The sequence below is a fragment of the Podarcis cretensis genome (assembly GCF_951804945.1).
Source record: "Podarcis cretensis genome assembly, chromosome: 6".
Classification (NCBI taxonomy): Eukaryota; Metazoa; Chordata; class Lepidosauria; order Squamata; family Lacertidae; genus Podarcis; species Podarcis cretensis.
In genome coordinates this window covers 83,734,290-83,756,601 of record NC_137175.1, presented here as the reverse complement: position 1 = coordinate 83,756,601, position 22,312 = coordinate 83,734,290, and the positions used below count along the sequence as shown (strand labels likewise).

At 42.4% G+C, this 22,312-nt stretch overlaps 1 protein-coding gene across 2 annotated transcripts in view; it reads right to left on the bottom strand.

The window, feature by feature from the left end:
• The window catches only part of DENND1B (DENN domain containing 1B), a 181,493-nt gene that overhangs the window by 114,261 nt on the left and 44,920 nt on the right, over positions 1–22,312 (bottom strand). For both annotated transcript variants that reach the window (XM_079981343.1, XM_079981342.1), the window contains exon 4: positions 2,829–2,878. In XM_079981343.1, the coding sequence (XP_079837469.1) occupies positions 2,829–2,878 (50 nt within the window). The remainder of the gene's footprint in view (positions 1–2,828; positions 2,879–22,312) is intronic.

Below are 22,312 nucleotides of genomic sequence, written 5' to 3'. Positions count from 1 at the left end.
TTGAGGTATTGCATGTTTATGGATGTAACACTACAGTACATCATATACGCATGATGTACAATTTAGAATATTCAGTTCTTCTTGGATTGTAATAGAAAATGATGCAGTAGTTTGGTAGCATAAAAAAGTGTAAAATAAAATGTGTGCTAATGGAAATCACACATCAACAAAGATACTGTCTATATCTATAATAATACATATGCTACATGTCTCTAAAATGTTGCTATGCATTTATTCTCACACAAATCCCTACGATCGAGCTGTTCTCAGCTTCTTTAATTTATTACTTCGTATAATCATGCTATTTACCAAAATCCTAACCACTGGATGGCAGCAAGAGAGCCTCATGTGCTTTTAATGTCCCTAATTTTCATTTGCTTTACCTTCGTTACCAGTTTTAGATTCAATGGCATGCAGGCAAACATTACATTATTTTTAATGTGGTTTGTTTAAACTATCCTTTTACAACAAGCCAGAATCTGAAATCACAGTTTGATCCTGGCTCATTCTCAAAAGCCGCAGCTACTCAATTCTCCAAATATGGACATCATGGAGATCTGTGGTTTGTTTTAAATCAGAAGTGAGAGCTTCTGATCTCTTCCACAAATGTATGAAAGAGGAGGAGAGGAGAGGGGGAGCACATGAGCCTGGGGCTCTCTGAAGCTTTGTCAAATAACAGGAAACCATGGTTTCCCATTACATCCAGGCTGTGCCAGAGTCTTGTATCACCTCAAACACTAACTGGCTTATTTTGTGGCATCTGCTCTCATGATCTAGAGCATGCTTCATCAGATGCATGATGGCATCCTCAATTCAGGTAGCTCATCTAATGAAGTGGACTGTACTCTATGAAAGCCGATGCCTCAAGAAAACAGAATAGGGTTTTAACGTGCCACTATCATTCTAGGTAGGATATTGAAATGTGTGGATTTTTTGTTGTGTTCTCACTCGGCCCTACTTTTCTGAACATTCCAGTTCTTCCATTTCTTGAATCTTGATTTACCTGTTTTTTAAGCATAGTTTGATACTGTCAATCAACTTCAGTCAGAGTTTATATATGAATGGGCCAATATAGGTGTATCTTCCAGACACTTATCCAGACACAGATCAAAAGAGGATCACAGAACTGGGCCTGCCCTCACTACTCTTCCTCTCTTCTCACACTCAACTTTTTCCAGCCCTTCCCTTGACAGCCTTTCTGCACCAACCTTAACCAAGGCTATCTCTAACCATCTCCCTGTTGCTTATGAGTTTCCAAACCACTTCAGACCCTGGCTTCAATTACCTGTTTGTATCTGCTGCCAAGCCTGGGCCATTACTTGCCTGACTAAAGATTTCTTTCTTTCCTCTTACAAGTAAGAGCCTCTGTCTGCATGTTTTGGGTGGGAGCCAGGACATGTAGTTTAAGCACAGTTAAACTATCTAGATTTTAAGCCTGCATCAGTCCAGTATGTTGAAGTCACAAAGCAATATATGTCTGGAAGCCTTCCAAATCTCGTATCTGTACACATCTGGAATCATTCTCAAGGTAACCAAATATGCAAATCTATCCAAAATAAGTTATGCCGGCTGCTTGCACTGGGGGTGGGGTATAAGACTTGTGAATCCACCCAGAATTCAATTTGGGCTACAATATGTGTGGCAGAACAGTGTACTGCAGTTGAGAGAATGTTGGGTTTAAATATGAACGATTCTGATTAAAATTTCTGCTTGGCACTGAAGCTCAATGTGTGGGTTAGGGGCATTCACCATCAGAAAGAAACAGAAGGGTTTCTTTCAATTGGATTTAAGAATTGTGGAGAATTTTGCCCAATGAATGATACTATACAGGAAGGCTCTTACCTGATTAAAGAAATCATAGCCTACTAATCACATGAAATTTAATCAACTATAATTACAGAGATTTCCAGATTTCCATGTGAAAAAAACAACAGTTTTTAAGGGGGGGGAACACTTTGTTTTTAAATAAGTAAGCACACATCACAACAGGTACTATTATAGAAGAGGCATGATAGTAAAGGAGCAATGACACTTCTAATATAGCACCTGCCACATCTGATTTTTGTAACTACCTGTATTCAAAATAATTCATGTTTTTTATAAAATCTATAAAGTGAGGAAACTTTGTGATCAATTATTCTAGCCAAGTGATTCAATGTTGCAGCCCTACAGTGGATATTTTAAGCAAATGTAAGGATATTAGAAATTTATAACCATACAATATTCTAAAAACTAACTCTCAGAGCACACCTGGGCTTGCACATTTTCAAGACACTTTCCGATAAGTTCTTCTGCACCACTGCCACTGAAATGAATAGACATGGCACAACAGCCCAGATGAGTTATATGTTTATACAACTCCAGTTCAACACTGCTTAAGCAGGAAAGAAATTATTCTGAAGATTCTCTAATACCTACTCAGAACACAATATTATATCCAAGTATTGAACTAGGCTACAATGCCACCTTTATCAAGAAAGCACATTGTTATCTCTTTTATACCAATGCATTTCCAGTTCAATTGGCGCAAACTGAAAGACCACATGTTGTTATAAGAAGTCTTTTCTGATAAACAAAATATTAAAAGCAAAAGTATACATTTTTCCATTAAAAAACTAAAGGCACATTTGAAATTCTAAGACACTGACAAGATTATAAACTGAAGACTGCAGTTGGAAAAGCACTTTGCTTCTTAATTTCTCTGAAACATTGCTGCTACACATCACTTTAGTCTCCCAAAAATAAATAAACCATACTTTCCAGGACAAATAGATTTGTGTACAAGTGGTATTAATTTTGGTTATTAAAAGAAGCAAAGACAGACATACCTTGCAATATCAAAAGGAAAGCAGAATTTGGGTACACTCTGGAGTACTTCCTGTAAATGCAGAAGAAAGAATGTTAGGTGCTTAAAAATTATTTGTAATACTGTTTGGGTTTTTAAGATAATAAATAAATAAACAATATTTGGCTTGGGGCAGAATATAACTATAGCACACGTTCCTGGACTGAAATAATTGATTATTAAAAAGGAATTAAGTTTGTGCTTTGGCAGATTGCAAAGACAATGCCATGGAAACCCCAGGAGGAAAAGGCCTGGCCTGAAGGGTATTAACACCCTTCACATCCCCGCTGGGATTCCCTTCAACAAGGCCATATGGATTTTACAAGAAGCACCGTACCATATGGGTAGGCCACGTCTGCTGCTACTTGTACTACAGACTAGCCACAGGGACTTCTGACAGATCCTGGCTCAAAAATACAAATGTTGTTTCAATTAAAATGCAAGCAGAGAAAGGGGAACCAAGTTGGCAGCAAACTGAATTTACTGAGAGCTAAACAACTCTATATGCGTTTCATAAGCTAATGCTTTAAAAAGCTGGAACTCTTCACTGGGTACAAAGCATAAATTGTACAGTTAACCCTTTAGGACAGCGGCAGCAGCACAAGGTCACAAGCGCAATTCACTCTTAATTTTAAAAGAAAATAAACCTAATGTCTCCATAATCTTACAAGAATTGTAGACTGGTTTTTCGCTTTTCTATTTAAGATGTTGTTTTGCAGCAAGTAATGTGTGTTAATATAGAAATAATGTTGGTATAAAAAACTACACAATGCCTGGAAAAATTAGTAGAGTAATAATGGAAACTATTATCCCAAATAGACAACATCAGTAGGGTTGTCAGCTGACTTTTAGTCTAGAAAATGAAAATCACACAGAACATTAGTAGCACACTGCAGCAATGCCAGCAGTGTGCACTGTGTTGCGCACAGTAACAAAACAATGAAACTGGATTCTGCCATTAGGAATTTACAATCTAAATTTTGAGAGAGAGAAAGGGAGAAGCACACATAGGAAGGATGAATATGAGCAAGTGCTAAATAAAATTTATCTAGGCCTTAGTACATCTGGAGATAAGAAACTTGTGAGTAAAGGGCTTTTTTTAAGGAAAGGAGTAGCTAGGTCAGAACAGAACATATCAGAACAGATGCACCTTATTTCAGATATCAACTTCACATACATGACAAATCAGTGATTGTCATACTACCTGCTCAAGAGACTTCTGACATGAATGGAATTTTGAGACACCTTGGCAATAAGCATTCCCATGTAATATGTGGTCCAAGTGTGGATGGAAGCTTGGAATACAATGAGGACATCTGAAAACTTTAAATACACTCTTAGGACCAGGACAATATGGGTAGGAAACTATCTAAATAAAAAGGTAAAGGTATCCCTGACCGTTTAGGTCCAGTCACGGACGACTCTGGGGTTGCACGCTCATCTCTGAATACAGATATACAAATTAATGCCCAGGTCCTTTAAAAACAACAGCAACAATCAGTGTTGAATAATTACTCAGATTATTTGGACTATCACAGTAGAGAAACCAGCATTTCTGTGTTCTGTAGGGTATGTTTTTTATATGTTGGGCTTTCACAGTGCTAAATATAGATTCCTGTTAACAGAGCACCTGAAACTATACTTAGCCCTCATTTCTTAACAACACTGATTAGTAAGCACAGGTGATGGAATTGCTGGGGATCTGTATTTGCAAAAATTCATTACATTCCTGTGATATTTCCGCTCCTCAATCCAAAATGAGCACACAGAGAAAGAAGATAGATAGATAGATAGATAGATAGATAGATAGATAGATAGATAGATGATAGATAGATAGATGATAGATAGATAGATAGATAGATAGATGATATAAACATATCAGTCTCCTCTGCAATATGGTACGAAGCAGATGAACTACAAGACTTTCCCACTGCTGTTTCCATCCCTCCCCCTATCCTCAATTGGCGCGCATGCGTATACAAAGACACACACACAAACGTCTGCAAAGCACAGCCTCAGCTCGCTTCCCAACTGGCAGGATCATCCCTCAGGGGACAAGTCTTTAAACCTCCACACTCTTTAAAATTCAACCAGCCAGCAGGTCTATAGACTGGTGTATAAACAGTATAGGGAGGAAAAATCCTCTCAGCTTATGTCAGTGACAAAGCAGCTCAGCAGTTGACTGTTTCTCCCCTGACAGTGTAAGCCAGGTTTACACAGATCAATAGATGGAAACCTACCTAGCTTGCAGGGCTCAGTTTTCTCCCTTAATTACAGGTGTTATTCAGATTTTTAAATGAATGAAAATAACATGCTGTCCAGAAGCTTTCTAAATGCCTACTGTGCAGTTGGTTTAAAATATTCATTACACAATGTAAAAATAATGATATATTTAGAAAGTATTACTATGCATCTTAAAGCTGATTTTGCATAGCACTGACAATATTTCTATGACAGGCCATTGTTCTACGAAGAATAAAAAGCCATTAAACTTGCACTTAAGGCGTGCCTTGGCTGGTAGACAGACCAAGTTGACAGATTTGTAAAGAATTGCTGCCACTCTTGCTGCAAAGATGGACTGAAGTGTTCATTCTCTGCTAATGAAAAAATATTATATAGATATCTGTATACAAGGAAGATGTCTACTGGATAATGCCTTTTGGCTATGTCCTGGACACATCTGGATGTTCTAGGAGTCATATGTACAGTTCAGGAAATCAGAGAAATAAATGTATCTCTGTATATAGTGCAAGCAACTGGGAATCTTACCGTTATGCGTCAATAACAAAGCTATCAGATCAATCAGTTACCACTTTGCTCGTTAGAAACAGTTGTTAGAAATGGTCCACAATTTAATTAGTTATCAGACAAATGCTGGACGCTGCCCTTGCAACAATGAAATATGTATTTTACTGAATTTCTGTTTGTTCTTAGATGAATGGCATAAGCTCCAAGGTACAAAACTGAAACAACATCCTTTGTTGAGGGAAAGGAATAATTTTACTAATCTAGAATACGATGCTCTAGAGTACTCAAGCAGCCCAAAGACCATACTGATTAAAAATACTCAGGGAGGGGGATCCATTTCTCCTCCTGTTCTCAGTCTGAATTCACTTCAACCTGACATGCCACTGAACTGGGAAATGTCAAGTTAAAGTAAACTCTCTTTAGATTATAATGTTTCATATATAAGCATGCATCTGTTCACTTCCTCATCTGCGCCACTAGCACAGACAAGAGAGGTGCCACCATAGAGGAAGGATGACCGAAACAGTTGACTTAGAAATATCATGCCAAGTACGTTTGGAGTGTCATCAAGGGGCAGGCCTGAATAAGGGATATAAAAAGGGAGACATCTTGTATGAAGACCATCACTTCCAATCCCGGAGACCTATGCTACTTGGCACTCTGCTAGTTCATCGCTTTTCCTTCAGCCTTTCCTTCTTGTTCTCTTTGCCCCTTGGGTTCTCCATCTCCTGGACTTTTTCGCTGAACTTTCCAGCAATGTTGCCTGCCAATGCCTCTGTCTCCTGCTTTTTGTCAGCACAACACAAGGCCTCCTGACCACAGGCCTCAGTGATGGAAGTGCCAAGTTTGGCAACATTTCATTTCTTAGCACTCCCTCCTCAGTAGCTGAACATGCATTGGCATCAACAATCACACAGTCAATGGCTTAGTGGAGGCCACAGGAAATAAATTTTAGCCAATTATAAAGTGTAGGTATTGATTAATTAATTAATTGGTTGTGACATATTTAAAGGCAAATTGCTGTTTCCCATTTAAGAGAATTTGTTGTACTGGAAAGGAGACAATGTCACAAAACCTTCACCTGCCAAGAATAAAAAACCAGAACTAGAATTCCTTCCTCTTTAAACCTTCCTCACCCCCCAAAAAAGTATCCAGAGGATGGAAACAAGATCTCTTTAACTTGTGTTTCACTTAAGGATGAAGATTGGCTTAGGGAAGAGCCAGTTTTTCGGTTCCTAGGGATTTTCGTCCACCACTGCTATGCTTCTGGTTCCCAATAGGCCTTGAAGCAACCTGATACCTTCATAGCACCTAAAGGGCCTCATTTGAATGCCTGCTACCTCCTCTCAAATTCTGTCTCAAGACTCCCACCAGATATGGCATTGCCATCAGCCAATATTTTCCCTTCCCACACCTTGCTTTGTGTACCAACTAGCCTGATAAAGAATTCTGGAGCACAGAAAAGCTTGCATACTGTCTTGATTTATTTTGGTTGGCTTAATAACGGTATAGCTCTATCGTGGTTTTTGAATTTTTCTCATGGACCAACATAGCTCTTTTTTTTTACTTTTGGTATCTGTATAACATCACAGTAAACACTGAGGAATCTTGCTATCATTACAGTTCTGTCAAGAATTAGAAACCATTTTATTTGCCATTCTTAAACTGAGTCTCTAAAATATGATAATATTTTAAATAACTCTAAATATTTATAATTTTTGCCAATTCCCAAATTATCAGAACATATTATGGAGCATGGCACTTTTCTTTTTTTTAAAAAAAGGCATGCCCGGAATAGAAGAATCTGAGTGAAGGAATGACCGCCGGGTGTGGAGCACACTTCCACCCGCAGATGAGCCACAGCTGTCTGAATACGTGACCTTCGGGTGTGGAGCACACTTCCACCCGCAGACAAGCCACAGCTGTCTGAACATCATGCCCTCTATCTAACCTTTGGCTTTCTCAGTGGTCTGCCGTGCCCTGTCTGTGACCTTTGTCTCCTTCGTCATACATTGTTCAAGGGGAAAGTAACACGATGGAAACAGGTGCCAAAATAACTTTGCACCACCTGACGATCGCGTGATTGGAAGATGTATAAAGGGCACAGTCCAAAATTTATCTGACTGGTTTTGCATATTGTGCTAATAAAAAGAGCCTTGGCAGAGCTAGCTGGCAGCTTGCTTATGCACAGCTCACCTGCATTACCAACTCCTGCCTCATGTCCTTCACTTCACTGGGGAGTGGGAGGGGGCAACAGGGCTTGCTCAGCTGACGCATGGGGAAGCAGTGGTGGCTGCTGCACTAGCCCACATGTCAGCTGTCGGGCAGGAAGGCTGATCAGCCTCAAAAGGCCCCACTGCACCTCTGGTTTGTGAGGAGACCCTCCCCAGAGCCCAAAGATGTCCTCTCTGGGGTGCTCCCAATTTCTGGGTTCCCGGCACAGTGTGTGCATGCATTCACACGCAAATGGGGAGTTGCCTGTACTCCAAATGTGGTTGCACCATTCCACTTTTCAGTTCCTTGAGAACTGTATGTATGCAAGTATGTTTATAGAAGTATTTCTATGCTGCTATATCATAAAATAACTGGGTGGTGTACTACATTAAAATATAAGACAACCTTAAAAACAATACAGACAAATCACTGAAGTGGCTAATAAAAAAATTAAACATTAAACAGCTACAAAGGCCTGTCAGCATAAAAAGGTCTTCAAGAGAAGTCGGAAGGGAGGATGGCTGCCAAATCTCTCCTGAAAGAATGTCGCACAGCATGGAACCTACAACACTAAATGCTTAACTTACAGTCTAGACCAGGCCTCTGTAACATGAGCACTCCTCCGGATGATCTCAGTGAACAAGCTGGGATATAAGGACTCAGGCAATTCTTGAGGTATCCTGTGTCCAAGTTGTTCAAGGCTTTGTATGGCAATACAAGAACGTTGAACCTGACCTGGTAGCATATGGATAACCACTGCAGATGTTTCAGCAGAAGTATCACATGCTATCAGCTGTCTGCCCCAATCAGCAATCTAGCCATTGGAGCTTCTGAACCAGGTCCAAAGGCAGCTTCACATAGAGTGCATTGCATTAATGTAGTCTCAAGATCACCAGTGCACAGACAATAGCTGCAAAGTGATCCCAATTCAGGTATGTCCATAGCGGGCATACCAGATAAATCTGGTAAAAGGCACTTCTAGTCATTGAGGCCACCTAAATGTATCCAGGAGTACAGTGGTGCCTCGCAAGACGAAAAGAATCCGTTCCGCGAGTCTCTTCGTCTTGCGGTTTTTTCGTCTTGCAAAGCAAGCCCATTAGCGGATTAGCGGATTAGCGCTATTAGCGTCTTAGGGGCTTAGCGGATCAGCTGTTAAGCAGCTTAGCGGATCAGCTGATAAGTGGCTTAGCGGATCAGCTGTTAAGCGGCTTAGCGGATCAGCTGATAAGCGGCTTAGCGGATCAGCTGATAAGCGGCTTAGCGGCTTAGAAAAAGGGGGGGAAGGGGGGGAAAACCCGCAGGAACTCGCAAGACATTTTCATCTTGCGAAGCAAGCCCATAGGAAATTCGTTTTGCGAAGCACCTCCAAAACGGAAAACCCTTTCGTCTAGCGGGTTTTCCGTCTTATGAGGCATTCGTCTTGCGGGGCACCACTGTACCACAAAGCTACATAACTCCTTCTTTAGAGGGAGTACAACCCTGTCCAGAATAGGCAACTGGCTAGATTGCTGGACACAAGAACCACTTGCCAACAGAGCCTCAGTCTTCCCAGGGTTCAAATTCAGTTTATTAGACCACATCCAGTCCACTACAGCATTATAGTACCAGTCCAGTGCTTGCACAGCCTCTCCTGGTTCAGATAATATCGAGAAATAGAGTTGTGTGTCATCAGCTGACTGATGGCGTCATGCTCCAACATTCCTAAGGACTTCTCCCAACAGCTTCATAAAGGGACTCCAAAGCTTTAGGTTGCAATGCTATACCCACTGATCTTGGAGTAAATCCCACTGAAGTTAAGAAAACTTAAGAGGCTGTGCTATTAATGTGCATTTGGCTCTTACACAATAAACATAAACGGGCCTCTGCATTAAGAAAAATGACAAGAAAATGAACTTCAGTGTGTGGAATAACAACTGCTTGATATGGTACCATATAACCTCTTTGCAAACCAATCGGAATGAACACTTAATAAACACTTTACTGTTCACATGTGAGCAGCCATATCTTTTCCATATAGTTCCCATGGAGTGCCACAGAATATCATCAAGTCCCATCACTCCTGAAGGCGTGCTAATCACTCCAGGCTATGAGCAGCTGTATTATGAATTTTTTAAAGTTTCAAAGGCAAACAAATATTTAACAGGAACAGATACAGCATTCAAAATGCCTCACAAGTACTATTTAAAAAAAAAAAAGTTTTGTGCCTGTGGATTTTAAAGCGTTTTCTGTTGGAAATCCACTTATAATGGAACAAGAAGACCTCAGTCCTATCTCCATGCAGAAGAGGAATAGGACAGACTTGAATAGATCCATCCATTCCCATCGGGAAGCGGCCTACATGAACTGTAGACCAGCAGGAATACAGATATAATCAGAACAACTTTGTAATTGGAGCCAGAGACCGAAGTAAGGATTGTTTAAATAATAATAATAATAATAATAATAATAATTTATTATTTATACCCCGCCCATCTGGCTGAGTTTCCCCAGCCACTCTGGGCGGCTCCCAATCAGTGTTAAAAACAGTACAGCATTACATATTAAAAACTTCCCTGAACAGGGCTGCCTTAAGATGTCTTCTGAATGTTAGGTAATTCTTTATCTCTTTGACATCTGATGGGAGGGCGTTCCACAGGGCGGGCGCCACTACCGAGAAGGCCCTCTGTCTGGTTCCCTGTAGCCTCACTTCTCGCAATGAGGGAACCGCCAGAAGGCCCTCGGCGCTGGATCTCAGTGTCCGGGCTGAACGATGGGGGTGGAGATGCTCCTTCAGGTATACAGGACTGAGGCCGTTTAGGGCTTTAAAGGTCAGCACCAACACTTTGAATCGTGCTCGGAAACGTACTGGGAGCCAGTGCAGATCTCTCAGAACCGGTGTTATGTGGTCCCGGCGGCCACTCCCAGTCACCAGTCTAGCTGCCGCATTCTGGATTAATTGCAGTTTCCGGGTCACCTTCAAAGGTAGCCCCACGTAGAGCGCGTTGCAGTAGTCCAAGCGTGAGATAACTAGAGCATGCACCACTCTGGCGAGACAGTCCGCGGGGAGGTAGGGTCTTAGCCTGCATACCAGGTGGAGCTGGTAGACAGCTGCCCTGGACACAGAGTTAACCTGCGCCTCCATGGACAGCTGTGAGTCCAAAATGACTCCCAGGCTGCGCACCTGGTCCTTCAGGGGCACAGTTACCCCATTCAGGACCAGGGAATCCTCCACACCTGCCCGCCTCCTGTCCCCCAAAAACAGTACTTCTGTCTTGTCAGGATTCAACCTCAATCTGTTAGCCGCCATCCAACCTCCAACCGCCTCCAGGCACTCACACAGGACCTTCACCGCCTTCACTGGTTCTGATTTAAAGGAGAGGTAGAGCTGGGTGTCATCTGCATACTGATGAACACCGAGTCCAAACCCCCTGATGATCTCTCCCAGCGGCTTCATATAGATGTTAAAAAGCATGGGGGAGAGGACGGAACCCTGAGGTACCCCACAAGTGAGGGCCCAAGGGTCTGAACACTCATCCCCCACCACCACTTTCTGAACACGGCCCAGGAGGAAGGAGCGAAACCACTGTATAGCAGTGCCCCCAGCTCCCAGCCCCTCTAGACGGTCCAGAAGGATGTTATGGTCGATGGTGTCAAAGGCCGCTGAGAGATCCAGCAGAACTAGGAAACAGCTCTCACCTTTGTCCCTAGCCCGCCGGAGATCATCAACCAGCGCGACCAAGGCAGTTTCAGTCCCATGGTGAGGCCTGAATCCCGATTGGAAGGGATCCAAATGGTCCGTTTCCTCCAGGCGTGCTTGGAGTTGTTCAGCAACCACCCGCTCAATCACCTTGCCCAAGAATGGCAGATTTGAGACTGGGCGATAGTTGGCCAAATTGGCCGGGTCTAAAGATGTTTTTTTAAGAAGCGGTTTAATGACCGCCTCTTTCAGCGGGTCTGGGAAGGCTCCCTCACAGAGGGAAGCATTCACCACCCCGCAAAGCCCATCGCCCAGCCCTTCCCGGCTCGCTTTTATCAGCCAGGATGGGCAAGGATCAAGGAGACAGGTGGTCGGTTTCACTCGTCCAAGCAGCCTGTCCACATCCTCAGAGGTAACAGATTGGAATTGATCCCATATAACAGGACCAGACAGAACTCTAGCACTCTCCCGCCCTGGCCCTGCTCCCACTGTGGAGTCTACCTCCTTCTGAATCTGAGCGATTTTATCTGCAAGAAACTTTGCAAAAGCATTGCATGAGATCTTGGGGTCCCTACCAGGCCCCGGTGGTACAGGTGGTTCCGATAAACTGCGAACCACCTGAAAAAGTCTCCTGCTGCTGTTTTCTGCAGATGCAATGGAGGCGGCGAAGAAGGCCCTCTTCGCCGTCACCATTGCCACTTGGTAGGCTCGACGTTGAGCTCTAACCCGTGTCCGGTCTGATTCATAATGAGTTTTCCGCCACCGGCGCTCTAGCCGTCTCAACGATTGTTTCATCACCCTCAGCTCCGGGGAAAACCACGGGGCTGTCCGGGCTCCATACAATCGGAGAGGGCGCTTCGGAGCCAGACAGTCAATAGCCCTGGTTAACTCTGCATTCCAGCGTGCCACCAGGGAATCAGCTGAAAGGCCATCAACTTGGGATAAAGCATCCCCTACCACTCTCTGGAAGCCAATTGGATCCATTAAGTGGCGGGGGCGGACCATCCGAATCGGTCCCACCTCCCTGCGGAGGGGAAGGGTTGCGGAGAAGTCCAGTTGCACCAGGAAGTGATCTGACCATGGCACTTCTTTTGTTTCGCTTTTAGTTAATGTCAGATCACCAACATCCGTAGAGGTAAACACCAAGTCTAAGGCATGTCCGTGGCTATGAGTTGGGCCAGACTTATTCAGGGACAGCCCCATGGAGGCCATGCTTTCCACAAAGTCCCGAGCAGCCCCTTGTAAGGTCGTGTCGGCATGGATGTTAAAATCCCCCAGGACAACCAAGCTAGGTGTCTCCAGGAGCATATCCGCCACGACCTGAAGCAGCTCGGGCAGGGAATCCTTGGTGCAGCGGGGAGGTCGGTACACCAGTAGGAATCCTGTACTGCCCCTATTGCCCAACTTCCAGAACATGCACTCAGAAAACTGGGTCTTCCCAATAGGACGCCTGGTGCAAACTAATGACTTCCTAAAAATCACTGCAACCCCCCCTCCCCGCCCACATGACCTGGGTTGCTGTGCGTAAGAGAAACCTGGTGGGCAGGCAGCGGCAAGGACAGGCCCATCTGCCTCATCCAACCAGGTCTCTGTCACACATGCCAGGTCAAATCCTCCATCCACAATCAGGTCGTGGATGGCAGTGGTTTTATTCATCATTGACCTGGCATTGCACAGCAACACTTTCAGGTCATGTGGGTTTCCCTTGCTGATTACTGTATCCTTCCGGTCAGGACCAGACCTGGAGGCAGGGATAGTCCTCAAACAACGACTAAACCTGCCTCCTCGGTAATGACATGGTCTGGTCTTAGCATAACTCCTCCTCCTGCCCGTGATCACTGAGATCGGGTGTCCCAATACATCTCCCCCTGTGGAACCTGCCCCACTCAATCTATTGGCTGAGGCCCACTCCCAGGCAGCCATGACCCTTCCCCTTAAAAGGCAAAATACAAACTATATAATAATTTAACAGAATAATAATAATAATAAAACAAAACAGAACAAAACAAAACAAAGCAAGGAACAATAGTGCTGACTCAGTGCTTATCCCACCCCAAGCAAAAATAAAATAATGAAATAATATTATAAAAAACACCAACCACCATTTAAAGTGCTGCAAATTAAAAGCGATTAAAACATTTAAAACCATTTTGTCCATTGCTGCCGGTAGCTGCTCAGGCCTCTAAACTCTAGTGGTAGTGCAGGCCCCGCCCCCTAGGCCGGATGGAGTTGGCAGGAGAGGGAGCGGTCCTCCCAACACTCACGCAAGCAGCAGCTATGAAGAATCTATAAAGCAAGGACTGGGAGATACTGAGGGTAAAATTGAATGCTATGTTAAGCACAGTTGTTAACAAGTATGCTGACTGCTTAAATTTTCCCACAATCCAGATCAGAATCATGTTACGCAGGAAGGGTGAAGCCTTTCCTCTCAGCGCCATTTTTTTCTCTCTCACTCTCTGTCTGTCTCTGTCTCTGTCTCTGTCTCTCTCTCTCTCTCTCTCTCTCTCTCACACACACACACACACACACAAAATCCCACCTCATAGCTTCTTGTGCTTAACTATGACCTATATTATCAAAAATAGCACTTTGAGAGCTAAACAGCAGCTGAGGGGGCTGCTTCCTGTGGGACAACATTGCAGGAGAAAAGGGGCGAACTCCCTCCTTCTTGCTAGGTCAGGCTCTATGCAACTGATTTTTATAAAAAATAATTAGTGGCCAATGTTCACCATGCTTCTTAAAATAAATAAATAAAGCATGCCTATCATAATGTCTAGTTTGGCCCTAAGTGATAAAATCCTGATTAGCCTGAATCTGTTTATCAGAGTCTGTTTTCCCCAGGTACCTAGATAACCTTGAATAACAAGCATTTAGAACTAGACAGAAATGTGAAATTGAATCATATTATCTCTGCATTGGGTTAGGGTAAATTGTACCAAAATAATGTGCAACTAATGTTTATCCAACGTATGATTAGAATATTGGGATGAAATCTATTACAATAAGATTTTATAATTGTTAAAATCAAAAAGTATTGAGATAAAAGCCATTCTTCAACCCTTAATACCACATTGGCTATGATGCTGTGCAGTTACAATTACTCAGGTACCTCTGAAACCAAAACAATAAGTGCATGCGGGACAGAAGCAAACAATTTTAGGTAAATATTCCTGATAAACCGAAAGCAAAAGTTGTAACAATCTACTGCCTCTTATTCCATTTATTTACAAATGTCAGAGAGTAATGATGTAGCATTGTAGTTCTACTGTTTACAAATCTGCTTAATGCTGGTCTCCAGTGCCAGATTTAAGTTTTCTGATCACACAATTAAGATAAAAATAAGGCGGATTTCTAGACATGGTAGCTCAACCTACTTCCAAAGAAATACGTCTCGACGGAAATATTTGCTGAGCTACACCACAGACATCCAGAGCAAAAAGAGTCTCTAGAAAGTGAGTACACACCTGATTCTAGAGCTGTTATAGTCAGAGATTCCATTATACCCTGTGGTTGGCAAACATAGCGAGACTCAAAACCACTCTTGTGTGAGTCATATTTGTGCAGTATCTAATTAGTTGGGCTCTGGGTGCTACAGCAAGAAAAATGAATAATTTATCCAATGACACCATCATTTCTTTACAATGAAAATCGGAGAAGGGAGACAGAAGGGGATCTAACACCTTTTCCACCCAGCCTTAAGATATACAAATGCATGCATTTTGCAGGGCTTTAGAAACACCATATGGAAGTTGTGAATACTACAAATTAGTGTTTTAGTGGATTCAGCTTTGGAATCCCAGCCCTTCAGAATTTTCATTCTGAATCCACTCCGAACTTATATGATCAGCGTAAAGAATAACCGCAGCTATCAGGCCTGTTTGTTTTAAAGATAATCTGTTCAATGTGTGAAACACAGAACAGAAATCACAAGATAGGTGATAGGAAGCTCCAACAACAATACTTTTGAATACTGTGTTCAGATCCCCCAAAATAATAATTTTAGCTGTGCATATCTACTACTTGATAATCTGTGAACTGCGCCAGGGTTTGGTATATTAAGTTCCGAGAACCACATCAGAAACATAACATGAGGATGACCCCTGATAATTTGAAATGCATAATATAATTAGCACATTACTTCCACAAACATTTATCTCTGTGTTTGTGTTTATTACATTTATATATCCCCTCTTTATCCCAAGGAGCTCAAAGTGGTGTTCTCCTCCCCATTTTGTCCTCGCAGCAACCCAGTGAGTTAGGTTAGGCTGAGAAATGGTGAGTGGCCAAGGTCACCCAGTGATCTTCATGGCTGAATCGGGATTTGAACCCTGGTCTCCCAGGTCACAGTCCAACATTCTAACTATTACACCACACTTGGCATGAATATTGCCAAAGTGCAGTTGCTATGAGTTGGTCAAAGGGATTCTGGCAGTAATTACAAAAACTGCAATTTGAAGATAGAATCCTAAATTTTCCAAGGCAAAAGCTATTTTCAGATACTGGTTGAAAATGATATGGGAAGAAACATAATCATGTCCACAGCCTCTGTACTCAAGCTAAGTCAGGGGTGGGGAACCTTGGGAACAAAATACAGTCTTCTAGGCCACTCTATTTGGCTTTTGGGGCTCTTCCTAGGCCACACACTTTCCCAGTCCATATCCCCTATTCTTAGACTATATCCATCAATGGACCTGCCCAGCGTCCTCAACTGCCTTTTCTTGGCTGTGAACCATGATCATCCCCTTTCCCTTTTCAGAACCAGTGCTTGTGAACTTCCCTTTCTGCTCTCCTCCTCTAATGTGGTCACAAGGAGGACAACGGAAGTGTTCACTTTCATTTTTAACTCAGCTTGTTACATCTGAACCCAAAATTGCACTTAATCATAATTATAGTTTAAGGAAACAAGTCAAAATAATAAACCATGGTTTGAAATCAGCTTGTTTCCCTAAACTATAGCTAAGGCTAAGCTATATAAAGTAAAAATAGAAGTGAAAGCTTTCAATCTCCTCATCCTGGCCCTGCCTGAGGAAAGAGCAGGGGAAAGTGCATGAGCCCAAGGTTCTTTCACATCACATCCAAAATGAACCAGTTATTAGCAACATGATTTGGTAGCCTCTCACTGTGTTTACCTCAAAGAAAACCTATTATTTGGGAAGTTGATCTGGCAGTCGCTGCTTTAAAAAATTGCAAATAGTTACAGGAAAGCTCTGCAATAACCTCGATAATTTCTACTGGACCTAATTCCAGTGGCAAAAGTGAATCTTCACCACAAATCATGTAAGCAAGCTACAGGTTTGTGAAAAACGTTCTCTGTGTCATGAAGGCAACTTGACCAAGAGAAGCATGCAAGAAAATGGCAATGCACATGGTCAAAACTTTAGAAAGGAAGGAAGAGCAGGAGTTTGACAATGGTCACTAAAGACTGACAATGTGGTAACGGGTGAGTAATTGAGCTGCCTTCTGCACTGGACATGAATAGGAGAATCAGTCAAACAGTCTTCATATGCTTATTAGAGCAAACATTATTGGACGCACCACTCAGAAAGATACTGCAAGAGATTCGGCTAAAGATACTGCTTTAACGCTGAACAATAATTATTTTGTTCAACTCATGGAATGATGAACACATAACCGTCAATGAAATGTTTGCGCTTTTATTACACTGCTGCTTAAGGCAATGGATAGAGGCCAAATTCAGCATTCACTTTTTGTTGGTTAATACGCAGTATCTGAAAGACTGTCCAATATTAAATTAAATGTTACACTTGATAAAAATGAGAACATTTTTAACAAAGTAATCTCTAATATTACAGCTGTACGATAAAATGGGTAACATATGCATACAGTCTATTAAAATGCACATAATTTATCCAGCTCAAAATGAAAACATATCTAACAAGTAATTCTATTCATCTGGCCCTTTTTCACCCAGCCTTAAGATATACAAATGCATGCCTTTTCACCAGAACACAGCAGCTGGGAATGAAAAGGAAAGCATTCAAATGATCATTTTCACATCATATTCCATCGTCTTTTCACCAGCTTCTCCTCTGTCTTTCTTTGAGCCCTATTCTATTACAAGAGAGCTGCTTCTTAGATCAATTCATATTTCCATAATCCACACTGCTGTTTCTCCCTCTTCTCCCCAGGGTAGACTAACCCCTACATCCAGAGCTGTGGCTTACAACTGTCATTAAGACCTATAACAATAACAAGATAACAAAAGAGTTGGTCGAGATGAGGCTTGGCTATACCATATGCTGATCAAGTGCAAAATTTTGAACTAGTGGAAAAAATCTATAAAACAAAACCATGATACATATATTGGGCTTGCCATTTGTCCTTCCAAATGCAAGGAAAGTCAACTTTTAAAATCATCAAACATTTATTTGCAAGCACACAGAGCCTTCATGTACAAGTGATATTAATGTCTGCTCAGAGGTGAAAGATGACGATTAAAGGTCCTTCCAAGTCTTTAGACCACAATTGTCAGGGGATCTCTCTTGTGTCTTCAAAATGTCTGTTTTCTTCCCAAAATAAGAGCCAAAACCCACCACGTTCATAAAATGGTTTGGATCAACCAATGCATTAATCCATTAGCTGCAATTTCATGGTGAAAAACATGAAATGGTTTATGTGCATGTTCCTAACACTTTCACAGTTAAAGGTGTATAGTCTGTTAGTCTTACAACCGTGTTGGGCATGTGCAGAGCTGTTGATTCCATCATTAAATATAACAATTCCAATTTGAATTTGTTTGTTTTTTAAATGAAAGCTTTTTAATTAACAGGTTTTTCTCTATGTGCATCTATGAAATTATAGCAAGCATTAAATAACTTGTACTAGTTGCTGAGGGGAAACATTACGTGCAGTTCCATTATTCTTTTTTTTTTCTGGGGGGGAGGAGGGACCACATTCAATTTACGGCAGCACTTGAAGCAAAAGAACAGCATGTAACCAGTTCCCCCTTGCACAATTTCCCACTGAAAATCACCCTCTAAAACTGCCTATATCCCAGCAATGGAAAAGATCCAGGAATCCATATCAGTCCCTAGACGAAATCACAAAACATAATGTGTAGTTCTGTGTGCATATCATAGCTGTATGTGCATATTATAGCCTCCAGTGGTCCTGTTTTAGCCGGGAAAGCTGTGTTGTTTAGAGTTATGCCCTAGGAAAAGAACCCATTTTCCAATTACCCCAGTTTTCAAGAAGCAACAACATTTCTCCTTCACTCCCACCTCTTTCGTTCTTTATTCCTTTATACACATGTGGCTGGACCAAGAAAATTTTGGGCCTGAGGCAAAGGACAAAATGCCACCCCCCTATGCCATGTACTGAAGCCAACTGGACAGGCAATTGAATCTTACTTCAACACTGGCAATGGGGACAGTGGCCTATACCTGAAGGACACAGACTAGCTTGGGGGTTGCAGAACAGGTCATGTGGTATACACAGCTCTGTCATCCAACCTAGGAGAGTGGTCGATGGGCTTGAGAGCATTGGCTAGGGATCTGCCACTGCTACCTGTGCCAACATCTGCTGTCACCTCACTCCAGCTAAGGGTGAGGCAGCTCTGCCACAGCAAAGGCTGAAGTCCAGTGTAGACATCATAAACAATCTGCCAAATCACAGCTATCTATTTTTGTCATCCTTTATTTTTTTAATAAAGCACTAAAATTATTCAGGCAAGCAAAGTGATTGTGATAAAAATAATTGTTTATGAACTGGTTTGATGATTCTCCCCCTCTGAACTTTCCCCTCCAAAGTCTTAGAGTTATATATTAAATTTATTTATACCCTACCTTTCCACCACTTAGTTCAGGCTTCTCCAGAGTGGTGCCCTTCAGATGTTGCTGGGCTGCAACTCTTATTATCCCTAACAATTGGTCACATAGGCTGGGGCCGATGAGGCTTGGGACATCAGGTTGGGACAAGCTGACTTGGGCCTTCAAGGGTGCTCCTATGTTTGCATGGTCTGCAGTCTCAACACATGCAGACTTCCACATTCCTAGAATGAAGGTCTGCAGCTGAGTGGCGGAACAGCTTGCTTTGCATGAGAAGGTCCCAGGTCCAATCCCTGACATCTCCAGGTAAGACTGGGAGAAACTTCCTCTCTGAAACTCTGGAAAGTCACTGCCAGTCAGCATAGACAATACTGAGCTAGATGGCTCATTGGTCAAACTCAGTATGTTGGCTTGCTCACCCTCAGCTTTATGTATACTCCAGTTGGCCTCAAAAGAATAAGCCCACCTAAAAGAACGCACAACTTCAGGCCAATCTTTTTCATACATTACACTGGAAGAATTACAGCCATACCTCGGGATGAATACGCTTCGGGTTAGGCAATTTCGGGTTGCGCTCCACAGCGACCTGGAAGTAACGGAGCGCATTACTTCCAGGTTTTGCCGTGCGCGCATGCACAGACCGTCAAAATGACGTCTCACGCATGCGCAGAAGCGCCAAAACGCGACCCGCGCACGTGCAGACGCGCTATCGCGTCTTGCGTTCCATTCAGGATGCGAACGGGGCTCCAGAATGGATCCCGTTCGCATCCCGAGATACCACTGTATTCAAGGAAACACAATTCACTTGCACTTTCTCTCTCCCCACTTCAGTGTAGTGTACAATGCCACCCTAATCTGACCAGTTTTCATCTGGCAGATAATGAAAGTTTAGGGCAAACCATAACAGTGAATGTCTAGAACTTGAGGAGGAAGGCAAAGGGAAGCAGCAGACAATTTGGCACTGTAACTGGACTTGACCCTAGGCCCAAAATAAGATCACTCCAGTTCTCATCTCCTTTTACCCTGAATGGCCATCTTATTTATGATAAGTGAAACCTATTTTTTCCTAGTTGTTCTGAGCCACCCTTCATACTGAGTCCAGGGCAGTCTGCAACATTGTTGTCTTCATTTACCCTATTGTGTTTTAAAACAGCAATTACAAAATAGGAGCTGACAACTCCGAGCCAAATGCCATCCTACTAAAGGTGCTACTTGGCTCCTCAATTGCCAAACCAAGTTCTGCCTTCACTTGTCAGACATCAGTTCAGGCAACAAGGAGCAAGGACAAATAGAGGGGTGGAAACAAAATGATGCAGAATCACCACTAGGGAACAGCCTTGCACATACAGGTACCTGAAAGCACTAAGAAAACATGCAGAGCCTTGCAAGACAATGATTCAATATGCCTATAGTTCTCTTCCTCCACACAGGAGAGGAAGAAGGGAGGGTGGGAGGTGGTGACTGTGCTGTGTCTTCTGGCAAGCTTTAAAGTACCAACCCAGAAAAAGCAACTGCTGCTGCAGATCTGTGAGAGCAAATCTTTTATTAAAAAAATCAAGCTGGGGAGGAAAGAAAGGCTGCTCTTACAGAGAAATTTTAGAATCCAGTATGTTCAGTAGTGAACTAAACAGTAAAATTGTGGTTAAGAAGGTGCTAGTACTGTCCAGGCATATCTCTTTATGGTTCTAGTGTCATGTCAAATGTTGAAAGGAAAAATGAGTGTGTCTGTGCACACAAATAATTATATTGAAGATTTCGTGCATACAGGATTGTCTATATGTTTTCTTTTCAAAGGATGAAGCAAAAATAACTTAATTGTGCTCTTCGGTGTATGTTGCAGATATCCCAAAGATCACCACACCAGTTTGGTTATAGATATTCAGTACAAAAATTGGTGTCTTCAGAATTACTAAACACATATTTCAAAATATAATTATATGGGCTAATACTTTCAAAAATTCTGAACTTCTTAATTGTCTCTATTTGTTTTTAAGTTCCATAGTAATCCAAAATACAAATAAACACACACAAAACCAAAGACAGTAACAGTCTTTCTTTATTCTGTTTGACAGGTAAGGCATCATTCTACCTTAAAACATGAGATGCCATTGTGGTCCACTTGTCTTCAGAGGGGTCTGGAAGTCTTTGATTTCAGCAAGTATAATTAAAAGAAGCGGCATAAAGTTTACTTATACTTTGGTCTCATTTGTATGCCAAACCTTCATCAAGCCAAACTTTGGTTTAAAGGGGAACCTGCTTAGATCCTGCTGATGCCAGGCTGCCACAAGCTAAGGCATTATGTTAAGAGTGACATTCAAAGCTAGGCTCATGGTTTGTTATTATGAATGAATATATGAATCATACATATTTTCTTTTAACTATACAGTCATACCTCGGGTTACAACTGCTTCAGGTTGCGTTTTTTTGGGTTGCAAACTGCCGAAACCCGGAAGTACTGGAACAGGTTACTTCCGGGTTTCGGCGGTCGCACATGCGCAGAAGCGCCAAATCACAACCCACGCGTGCGCAGGTGCAGGTTGCGAACACTGCTGGTTGCGAACGTGCATCCCACATGGCTCACGTTCACAACCTGAGCATCCAGTGTACTTGTTGATGTCAAAGAGCTTACAGTTTATTTGGGGAGAAACAAACCATAAACTCAGATTGGGATGTAACTCTAAACTAGAACAGAATTTAACTTGTAGCAGCAGCAGGGGAAGAGTGAAACACTCGAAATTTCAGCACCATTATGATGTAACTTCACCTTTAAACCATATGTTAGTTTAACCATGGTTTAAAGTGACAAACGAACTAAGCCATTGACAGTTATCTTGGTTAATGCTTAACCAGAGCATCATATTCTGCATCTTTTTCTCAGGAACATCTTTATGTGGCAAGCTACTAACTTTAGTGGGACGCAGGTGGCGCTGTAGGTTAAAGCCTCAGCGCCTAGGGCTTGCCGATCGAAAGGTCGGCGGTTCGAATCCCTGCGGCGGGGTGCGCTCCCGCTGCTCGGTCCCAGCGCCTGCCAACCTAGCAGTT